Source organism: Equus quagga, chromosome 5 (genome assembly GCF_021613505.1).
Source record: "Equus quagga isolate Etosha38 chromosome 5, UCLA_HA_Equagga_1.0, whole genome shotgun sequence".
NCBI lineage: Eukaryota > Metazoa > Chordata > Mammalia > Perissodactyla > Equidae > Equus > Equus quagga.
This window is the reverse complement of record NC_060271.1, coordinates 48,727,442-48,738,670: the sequence shown is the minus strand read 5'-3', so window position 1 is coordinate 48,738,670 and position 11,229 is coordinate 48,727,442. Positions and strand designations below refer to the sequence as shown.

The 11,229-nt window shown below is 53.5% G+C and overlaps 1 protein-coding gene across 1 annotated transcript in view; it reads right to left on the bottom strand.

Moving 5' to 3' along the window:
* Positions 1–10,380: 10,380 nt before the first annotated feature.
* HES4 (hes family bHLH transcription factor 4) overlaps positions 10,381–11,229 on the bottom strand; it is a 1,861-nt gene continuing 1,012 nt past the window's right edge. Inside the window, exons 3-4 of the mRNA XM_046663049.1 lie at positions 11,004–11,091; positions 10,381–10,916 (exon numbers count right to left, since the gene is read on the bottom strand). Coding sequence (XP_046519005.1) covers positions 10,531–10,916; positions 11,004–11,091 — 474 coding nt within the window. The 3' untranslated portion in view covers positions 10,381–10,530. The remainder of the gene's footprint in view (positions 10,917–11,003; positions 11,092–11,229) is intronic.

Genomic DNA, 11,229 nt, shown 5'->3' with positions numbered 1-11,229 from the left:
AGTGGAATTGCCAGGTCATATGGTGACTCCACAGTTAAGTCTGTTGACACAAAATAACCAATCACCATTCTATAGACGAGAGAGATAGGTGAGTTTTACTTGAACCAAGCTGAGGATTAACCCAGGAAGGCAGTCTCCACAGAGGAAGAAGGTATTCCAGAGAAGCATGGTTTTCAGTATAGCCTTATACCTTCTTAGAACAAAAACATACATTAAACATGTCCAGAACACATATTCATCAAAGTTTCAAAGAGGTATTCAGTTGCAAGTTAGCATGTCAACATAACCCTGATATGGGGAAAGGGAACTTACCTTCAGGAGCACTGATACTGATACGGGGTTACCAATGCTGGTGGCTGTAGGAGGGGAAGGATGCATTCTTATCTTAGAAGAGAGCACTCTTTTACTTTGAGATAATGTTTAATGCATTCTTCACTTTAATGTTCATGGCAGATATGCACTGCATGTTTGACAGACCATAAGTCAGACTTCTTTTGTTCAAGTTGAATCAGTTTTGAAACAGAATAGCTACACTCATATATCTCAACATGTGAAAATCTCTTGTCAACCTTTTGAGGAACTTCCAGACCGTTTCTAAAGTGTCTGCACCATTTTATATTCTTACCGACGATGTGTAAGTGTTCCAATTTCTCCACAAGCTCACTAACACTTGTTGCTATGTCTTTTTATTATAGCTATCTTAGTGAGTGTGAAGCAGTATCTCATTGTGGTTTTGATTTAACTTTCCCTGATGGCTAACGATATTGAATATATTTTCATGTGCTTTTTGGCCATTTATATATCTTTGGAGAAATGTCTATTCAGATTTTTCACCCATTTTTTTACTTGGGTTATTTATATATTTATTATTGAATTGAGAGAGTTATTTATATATCCTAAATACGAGTCCCTTGTCAATACATGTTTTGCAAATATTTTCTCTCATTCTGTGTGTCTTTTCACTTTTTTGATAATGTTCTCTGAAATAGAAAAGTTTTAATTTTTATGAAGTCAAATTTATCTTTTTTTCTTTTGTCATTTATGCTTTTGGTATCATATCTAACAAGGTTTTGCCTAAAGGTCCTTCATGACCCTGATACTGAACCTCTGAATCTCAAGTCCGTGTGCCTGACGCGCAGTAAGCCAGTCACTGAGACACCAGTGCTTGGAGATGGAGAAAAGTTTATCCAGATTGGCTCAAAATGAGAAGATGGGAGGATAGGTTCTCTCAAATCCACCTTAACAAAGAAGAAAGTGTTTGGTCTTTATAGAGTGAAGGGGCTTGGGAGGAGTTTTGGAGAAACAAAGGGGAAATCTGTGTTTCTTTCACTCCAGATAATCCCTTGGGCAGCCAGACTTCTGGGCGTCAGCTGCAGCTAGGGGCTGGTGATCTGGTGGTCGTAACTTCCTTGAAGGCATTCCTTTTCTTCTGCAAAACTAGGTCATAAATCCTTGTGATCCTTGAGTCTCCCCTCAGGTTAAACAAGAAAACAGCAAATTAACAATGATGCCTGGGTTAACTTCTCTTCATCTGTGTCTGTGTTGGGAACAAGGTCGAAGTGTAACTATGTTCCTATCAAGTATCTACAGTACCCCTCAGGTACCCAACTTCAACCCAAGATCATGAAGATTTACTCCCATATTTTCCTCTAGGGCTTTTATAGTTTTAGCTCTCCTATTCATGTGTATCGTCCATTTTGAGTTAATTTTTGTGTGTGGTGTGAGAAAGGGGTCCAGCTGACTCTTCTGCGTGTGGGTGTTCAGGTGTCCCAGCACATTTGTTGAAAAGACTGTTCTTCCCTCCGTTGAATTGTCTTGGCGTCCTTGTCGAAAATCAATTGACTGTAAATGTAAGGCTTATTTCTGAACTCTCAATTATATTCCATCTATCAATGTATCTAACCTCATGCTAGCACCACACAGTCTTGCTTATTGTGACTTTGTAGTAAGTTTTGAAATCAGGAAGTTTGAACCCTCCAGATTTGTTCTTCTTTTTCAAGATCGTTTTGGATATTCCTGGTCCCTTGAATTTCCACATGAATTTTAGGAGCAGTCTGTCAATTTCTGCAAAAATGTTAACTGGACCTTTGATAGAGATTGTGTTGAACCTGTAGATCAATTTGAGAAGTACTGTCATCTTCACAATGTGAAATCTTCTCACCCATGAACGTGGAATATCTTTCTATTTATTTAGATCTTCTTTAATTTCTTTCAATAACGTTGTGTAGCATTCACCTTAACATTTGCATTTCTTTTGTTAAATTTATTCCCAATTATTTTATTCTTTTTGATATTATAAATGGAAAGGACTTCTTAATTTCATTTTCAGATTGTTTGTTGCCAGTGTGTAAAAATGCAATTGATTTTTGAAATATTGATCCTGTACCCTGAAACCTTGCTTAACTCATATATTAGTTCTAACAGTTTTTTAGGGGATTTCTTAGGATTTTCTAGGTATAAGATCATGTCATTTGATGTAGTTTCACTTCTTCCTTCCCAACATGGATGCCTTTTGTTTCATTCTCTCGCCTGATTGGCACGGCCAGAACCTCCAACACTGCTGAGTGGCAGTGGCAGGAGCAGACCGTCGTTCACCACTGTATCTTAGCAGCTTGAGTGCGCTGTCCTTGATGAAGTTTTCTTCAAACTTTTTGTGCTTGAGTTTCATTGAGCTTCTTGGCTCTGTGAGTTTATAGTTTACATCAAGATTGGAAAAATTTCAGTCATTATTTCCTCAAATGTTTTTATTTCTTCCCCTCCCTCTGGGACTCCAATTGCATGCGTATTAGGCCATTTAAAGTTGCCCCACAGCTCACTCATGCTCTTTTCTTTTATTCCCCCAGTTTTTCAACCTGTTTTATTTCACTGCTACATTGCAGTTCACTAATATTTTCCTCTTCGATGTCTACCCTGCCATTACTCCCACTTGATGCGCTTCTCCTGTCAGACGTCGTAATTCTCATCTCTGGAAGTTCAGTTGGGTTTTTTTGTACCTTCAACGTCTCTCCCATATCGACTGCTTCCTCCAGCTTCTTGAACATATGAAGCGCAACTGTACAACTCTTTTAAGTCCTTGTCTACCAATTCGATCATCTGTGACATTTCTGGGTTGCTTTCAATTGATTGATTTTCCTCCTCATTATGGTCACTTTTTCCTGCTTCTTTGTATGCCTGGTAATTTTTTACTGGATGTTGGGCATTGTGAACTTTAAAGTGTTGGGTGCTGGATATTTCTGTGCTCCTATAAACATTTTTTGAGCTTTGTCCTGGATGCAGTTGAGTCACTTGGAAGCAGTTTGATCCTTTCAGGTGTTGTTTATGAACTTTGTTAGGCGAGACCAGAACAGTGTTTGGTCTAAGGCTCGTGATTCCTCACCATTGGGACAAGACCCTTCTGAGTGCTCTGCCATGCCCCACGAATTATGAGGTTTTCCATTCTGGCTGGTGGAGACTGGAACTGTCTGACCTGTGTGGACTCAGGATTCTCCCTCTAATCCTTCTGGGTGGCTCTTTCCCTGGCCTCGAGGACTCTCACAAGCATGTTCTGATCAGACTTGGGGGGACCCCACAGTGCTTCGGAGCACTCTCTCTGGCACCTCTCTTATCTCTGATGCTCTAGCCTATGAATTCCACTTTCATGCCCCCAGACTGTCAGCAATAGCTCCTCAACTCAGGGAGCCTGCAAAGCTCTGCCTGGCTCCCCTCTCCTGCACTGTGGCCTGGAGACTCTCTCCAAGGGGTCATCTGGGGCAATACGAGGCTCACTCCATTTGTTTCCCCACTTCTCAGGGACCACTCTTTCATCGCCTGCTATTCCATATATTTTGTCCAGTTTTTTAGTAGTTTAAGGCAGGAGAGTAAATCTAGTCCCTGCTACTCCATCTTGGCTGGAAGTAATTGTCATAACATAGCTTATTTATCTTATTTAATCCTTTTAGCCACACAGCACTACTAGATAGGTTCTATTACTGATCCCACTTGATATTTGAGATCTTGTGACTTGCCCAAGGGCACACAACTGCGTGACAGCAGAAGCAGGATTCAACGCAGGCTGTGCTAGAAGCCTTCTCCGAGCCACTCGTGTGCTACCAGGAGCCAGAGGCTGCCCCAGCAAGGGCGTTCCAAGAGGAAACCATGGCTAGGAGGCGTGTCTGCGGGCTTCCCAAACGTGGAGCTGACTGAAGGAGGCTCAGAGGCACTTGGAGAGCAGGTCTGAGGCTGTGTGTCTCTGTGGGGAGGGCCCTGGCCGTCTCTTGGGGGCTCTCTCTCTGTGTCCAACTCAGGGTACGTCTCTCAATTCCACAACCATGTATCTCTGACTATGAGATTGTGTGTCTCTGGCTCTGTGTGTTTGTCCTCCTGTTACTGCCCAGATGGAGCCTGATTCTGGGCGGGATGATTCCTGGATGCCCAGAAGCAGGTATAGATCCAGGAATAGGTGGTAACTGCTTCCCTTCCCCCCTCCCTTCTCCCAGCTTCCTCCAACAGCACATCCTGGACCTGAGGGAACCATGCACCCTGAATGCAGGGGATGGCAGCCAAGAAACCCACAGCCTGGTCACACATGCACACGTCACAGTGATGGGCCCTGTAATCACAGGTCCCGAGTTCCAAGCCCCTCTGGGGACTGGACATCACAGGCACTGTTTCACTGACTCCACACAGCACTCCCAGGCTCCAGGCTGGGGTGGCCCCGACTTGCCCAGTGTTCTGGGCCTCACAGTAGGTGCTGCAGGAAGGAAGAAGCTGCCTGGCTGGATTTGGGCAGGAGGCCAAATTTGAGGCTGAGGATAAGGCTCACTGGGGGTGGTTTGAGGGGGCCCACAGATCCTTAGGCCCCACTCCCCACTGTGTGCCCTGGTGCTGGGGAGGGGCCCGATGCACAGAAGAGCATCAGCCAGACACCCAAAGCTTTAGTTTCTGTCCCCGGGAGGGGGAGGCATCTGTCCTAACGGTTCTCGAAAGTCAGTGACAACCACCTGCTTTCAATCTCCTTGGTCACATTAAACCCTGACGTTTTAGTCTGTTCAGGCTGCTACAACAAAACACCACAGACAGGCAGCTTATCAACAACAGAAATGCATTTCTCACAGTTCTGGAGGCTGGAAGTCCAAGGTCAGGGTGCCAGCAGGGTCGGGTTTGGTGAGGGCCCTCTTTGGGGTGCAGATGCCACGTTCCCACTGTGTCATCACATGGCACAAGCTCACGTGTCATGTCCCCTTTGTAGGGGCCCTAATTCCATTCCTGGGAGCTCTACCCTCACGACCTAATCATCTCCAAATGCCCCCCCTCCTAACCCCATCAGGTAGCTTTCGTCATATGAATTTGAGGGGGGACACACACAGTTCACGGTGCCTGGCCTCTGCTCTGGAAGAGTCCAACAAAGATTGCCAGCTCCATGTGGACAGGTCAGTCACCTCACTCCTGGGATGTTACCTTCACCTCTGAATTCAGCAAACCAAATTCCTAGGGATACGTTCACGGAGCTTTCTCTTTTCCTGCAGCTGAATGGGAGAGAAGGTAGCCACATGATGCCCTGTCCCACCCTGGCATGGCACGCAGAGCCAGTCTCCTCCTGGTCCATGAAGAGAAAGATGCTTGGCCAGGGCCTGCATAAGACTTTCTTGACCCTGGGCTGTCAGGGAGAGCCGAGGTCCAGGACCCTGCAGGGCTTGGGACCACGAGAGACAATGAGAAGGGTCAGGAGTTGGGGGTGCTCAGGCTGGAGCCCTCTGGAGGGGTGTGCTTGCCACAGGCCACATCAGCTCATAAATCGGGGGATGGACGTGGGAGCCGGAGGAGGACGGTGGAGCCTCCCATCACCTGGGGCTGCTGGACCCTCCCCTTCACTGTGCTAGACAGGGCAAGGCTGGGGCGAGGGGCCTGGATGAGGGAGGGACGGAGCTGGGGTAGGCTTCCCTCCACCAGCCTCTGGCTGGGACAAGCAGCTGAGGGAGGTCCCCCTTCCAAGCCCACCACGTGGGTATGGATGGGAGAGTGGGAGGTGTGGGCTCCTGCTGGCTTAGGGGTGTGCACATCCCCTCTGTGAGTGTGTCAAGTGTTGATGAGGGCCAAGCACAAGGCTTCAGGCTTCCACCCCTGATCTTCTACTCCCCCCACAGACATTGAGACCCTCACTCGCAGCAAGGGCCTAGGAGGTGAGCCCGAAGGCTCCAGGTGGGGGTGGGGTTGGGAGGGCACCAGGAGGGGACAGCTTTGAGGCAGCAGCTGCCAGGTGCTTTTTGGTAACCATGGATACCAGGCTGCAGAAAGGGTGGGTGTGCTCCACCTGGGGCAGGTCAGGGTGGCCCTGGCATGTCACAGTGCACTGCGGGTGGCAGGCCAGCTGTGGCCAGGCCCACCAAAGGCGGTGGGTCTCAGCACAGAGGGTCTCCCACACCTGTCCTTGTTTGAATCTTGGGGACTGTGAACCCTCAACCCTGCGGTCAGATCCAGGCTGCCCCGTCAGTTACCGCCACAGAAATGACCCCCAGGCCTGTCCCGTCTGACACCGCAGGGGTGGGCTTGGGCTGTGACTGCTCAGCACCAGCACGGCAGGGCTGGGCTGGGCCTGGCCTGGCCCTGCACCCACTGGGCAGGGGTCACTGGGAAACTGCTTCCAGATCAAAGTTAGGCCGACTCACTCTGCTCATCGCCACAGCGGCAGCGGCTGTTTCTTGGTTTACTCCCCCCGCTGCTGTCTGTACCCCCACTCAACCTCTTCCACAGCCCCTTCATCATGAGGGCAAGTGGTAGTGACCCCTGGGTGACCCTGGGAAAATTAGTTGTTTGCTGCTATTATTTATATTTGTTTTAAATTTTACATAAAACTTACTATTGTTATTTATTGCTGCATAACAAAGCAACCTAAAACAGCTCAAATCCACAAGCACTCATTATCCCAGCTTCCCAGGAGCTGCTCGACTGGTGGCTGTGGCTGCGGGTCTCCCACAAGGCTGCCATGACGATGTCGGCAGCAGCCGGGGTCTCACCCGAAGGCTCAAGGGGCTGGAGGATCTGCTTCCAAACTCACTCTCATTGCGGAAGGCAGGAGGCTGCAGGTCCACTCTGTTGGCCTCTCCATAGCAGAGGACAGCTGGCCTCCCCCAGTGAACCAGGTGAGACAGAGACAGAGACAGACAGAGACAGAGACACCAGGAGTCACCTGAACCTAATCTCGAAGAGACATCCCATCGAGTCTCAGGACCCTATTGGTCACGCAGGCCGACCTCAACTCATTCACAAGGCTGAATTCCAGGAGCGGCATCACTGGGGCCTTCTGGGAGGCTGTAAACCCCAGGGCCTGTTTCCTTGCTCCTGGGTGCATCCCAGGATGGGTACATCCTCCAGGTATACCCTGGAGCAGAGACAGAGGAGCCAGGGACAGCAGTGGAGCCCCCTAGGCTCAGCTTCCTGCTCAGGAAAGGAGCAGATCCTGCAGCCAGGACGCGCCGGGTGAGGCGGGGAGGCTGCTGGGGCCTGGAGACCATCACAGGAGCTTTGGTGGGTAGGCTAAGGCCTCACCTCTCACAAGCCAGGGCTCCCAGCAGCCCTGGCCCTTCCCCCACCCCGAATTTCCAAGGGACTGGAGTTTCATGGACCTTGTCACCGACTCGGTGACAGGCCAGGCCAACTTGTCACCATAGGGACTCAGTCTTTCTCCAGATTTCAAACACCTATGATTTGCTGTCATTGTTTGGTCCCCAAGCCCTGGTCCCACAAGCAAACAGGCGCCAGATGCACAGGGCTCCCACAGAGGCAGGCAGATCAGCTGACTGTGCATGTGAATTCAGCAAATGTTTATTGACCCTTGGTCTTTGCCAGAAACTGGGCTGGAAGGAGGCCAACAAATGAGACTCCACCTGCGTGGAGGGGAAGTGACCAGCAGGTCTTCCAGCCACACCCTCCCCCCAAGAGGAAGAAGTCTTGATTCCTCCCCCACCCCCTCCCAGGCGTCGCCCCAGAAGGCGCTTCATCTATTATTCAGCAAGAAGGGTCTGCAAGAAGAAAGCTAAGATAAAAATAGCTGGGAGTGGGGGATAGACAGGGGAATGATGGACAGCCCATCCTCCAAGGGACCTGTCCCAGGTAGGGGGAGGGGTGGGAAATGGGTGGAACAGGGGGTGGGAGGAAGGAAGAGGGTGAGGAGAGTACCCCATGTTTGGGGCCACAACTCCCACCACCTCCCACCAGAAAAAGCACTTGGGAGTCTGCCCAGCTCTGCCCTGGACCAGGCAGGTGTCCAGGCTGGGCGTGGGGAGAGGCGTGGTTCCTTCTGCAATGGGAGGCAAGGATGCTGTTCCTGAGACCCAGCTCCCTTCAGCTGCTGACATGGGGTAGCCTGGGAGGGGGCCCAAGACAGCCCCCTGTGCTGCCCTGTGCCCAGGCTCCTCTCCTTGTGGGCCCAGCCTGGGCTGTGCTCCCTGGGAGCTCCCTAATCTAACCAAGGATGACACCAGCCCCAAACTTCCTGGCTCATCTTTCATTCAAGTTCATTAATTAGGTCAATATAGATTGAGCTCTTTTGCTGTTCCATGCGGGTGCTGGGGACAGAGTTGAGTGACACAGACATGGTCTCTGGAGCCCACCAAGGCTGGGGTGGCTGCATCAGGTGGGAAAGTGGGGAGAGAATTCCAGGGGGAGGCTGAGTGCAAAGGAAGGAGTTTGGCTGTCTGAGGGACTGGCGTGTGGTTCCTCCCAGACCTGAGAGGTCCCTGCAGGGCTAACAGGGTCCCCAGGCAGAGATCGCCATGGCAACAGTGAAGGAAAGAAGGAAGATGGGGGTCAGGAGGCCATGTGGGGGAGAGGGGACAGGAAGAAAGGCAGGGAGGGGACACAGGCCAGGGGTCTGGTCTACAGCTGTCACTGCCCATGGGAGAGGGTGATGACCCAAGTTCCAGGTGATGTCCCCAGGCCACCCTTCTCCCTGCTCTTCCTGCAGGATGTGTGGGGCCCAGGTGTGAGCAGGCCCTGACCACCCCCTACCCCTTGACCCGGCTTCACATCCCGAAGCCCTAGGCCCTCCCCTCCGCTTCTGCACTGAGGCCCTCCCTGAGCAGCTCCCCTCCCCCAATCACACTGGGCTTCCAGCTCCCACAGTAGATCCTCTGCAGCACTCCTGCTCAAGAAGGCCCCCAGGTCTGATCAACACCCCCTCCCTCTCTGTCCCACCACTGCCCCTGCTCGGAACGAAGAGGCATTACTTTGAGGCTCCCCCAGGGTCAGGCTCCCTGAGTTTATGTCCAAGGGAGCAGCACCTGGCCCACACGCCACCCCGTCCAAGACCACTGACCCAGGCTCTGGATGCTCAGGGAGATGGGCAAGGCAGCCAGAGAGCAGGGGGTGACTGGCTGGTGGGGACTTGGCTCACATTTGCCAGGTGAGCATGGCCACGTCCAGGAGGGCCCAGGTGAACCCTTGCTACAGCACAGACCTGGGAGCCGTTGGAGGAGGGGCAGACCAGCCCCTGGCTGTGACTCACCCTCCTCCTCGGTGAGGGGCCTTGGCCAGGCAGGCGGCAGGCACCATCCGATGAACTTGGCCACAGGTGGGAAATGGATCTTGGCTCAGCCTCAGGCGGCTCAGGACGAGACACTCCAGTCTCAGCTCATGTGACTCCGACCACCCCCTCATCACACCTGGAGCACAGCCCCCAGCAGCAGCTCGGGAAGACCTGAGACCACAGGACAGTGACTCCAGGGCCCATGTCCAACCTGGCTAGTATTGCTGCCCAGTGTTGTAGGGCCAGCACACAGCCGGTGCTCAGGACTGATCCATGGGCAGGACAAACCTCCAGTCCCTTCCCCGGAGGAAGACCCCCTTTCAGGCAGGATAGGGCACATAGCAGACCGGCACTAAGTGCCCTCTGCCAGCCTTGCCCCAGTTCCCCACTCTCTCCTGCGCAGACACTGGCCTGGGGCAGGCTCAGCTCATGGTGGGCACAGCCAGCTTTGTGCTGAACCAGGAGAATAAAGCAGGAGGTGGACCACGCCAAAAGTGAAGCTACAGGGCACGGTTGCCCCTCACCACAGCTCAGGGCCCTGAGACAACATTCCAGGTTCCCCAGAAGTATAAGCAGGGAAAGGAACCTTAAAAAAAACACTTGCGTAGTGCTGCTGATTGCTTCCCAACACTGGGATACATTCTGGAAAATGTGGTGACTGTCACTTCCCTGCCTGAGCCTCCGGAGGGACCTCTCAGACCTCCCACTTTAAGGTGGGTTGCCGGCTCCAGTGCAGATGCAGGCGGACCCCACGCGGAGGCCCAACCCCCAGGCAGGTCGGACAGGAGGGGCTGGGAGCAGGGGTGGAAGCCTGGGGAAGGGTCTCCTGCAGCCCCCCCCCCGGGGGCCGCGCCCCAGGGGTCAGGCGCCCCCCCCCCCCCCCACCACCACCACCACCGCTGGGGGCCACAGGAAGCACAGGGCTGCCTCGGCTGCAGACGCTACTAGACTAGACTCTTCGCAAAGACAAGGAAACAAAACTCAAGAAATAAATATTCTCGGCTACAGTCTCAGCAAAGGCCGCGGCCTCACCGCAGCCAGGGCCTCCAGGGCGCGCCCTGGCCCTGTAGGACCGCTCCGGGGGCGGCGGGGGGCGCCCCAGTCAGGCCCGGGAGGAGGGGCAGCGCGAAGGCTGCCCCGGGGCGCAGCAGGGGGAAGGAGCCGTCGAACGCAGGCAGCGGCGGGCGGCCAGCGTAGACCTCGGGCGCCGGGGCCTCCGCAGCGGCCGGCGGTGGGGCTGGGCAGCGCGAGGGCCCCAGCTGGCCCAGGCAGGCCGCCAGGTGGCAGAGCAGGCGAGAACGCACGTCGGCCGGGACGCCGTCGCAGCCGGCCAGGAAGCGGTTCACCTCGGCCAGACACTCGTTGAAGCCGGCGCGGTACTTGCCCAGGACGGTGGGGTCTGCGCTAAGCGCGGCTGAGGGGGAGGCAGAGAACAGGGGGTCGGTGCCCGCGGCAGTGGTCCCGCGCCTTCCTCCTCCCCTCTCTGCCGCCCGCGCCTCACCTGTCACCTGCACGCGCCGCAGGCTCTGCAGGTGCCTCACGGTCATCTCCAGGATGTCCGCCTTCTCCAGCTTCGAGTGGCGCGAGCTCTGGGGGCGGGGCCGGTGTGGGCGGCTTGCAGCCCAGTAGTGCCCCAGACTCCGGACTCCGCGCCCCGGCCCCTGGATCTCCCCGCCCGCACCGCCCTCCCCCCTCCCCCCCCCCCCCCCCCCCCCCCCCCCCCCCCC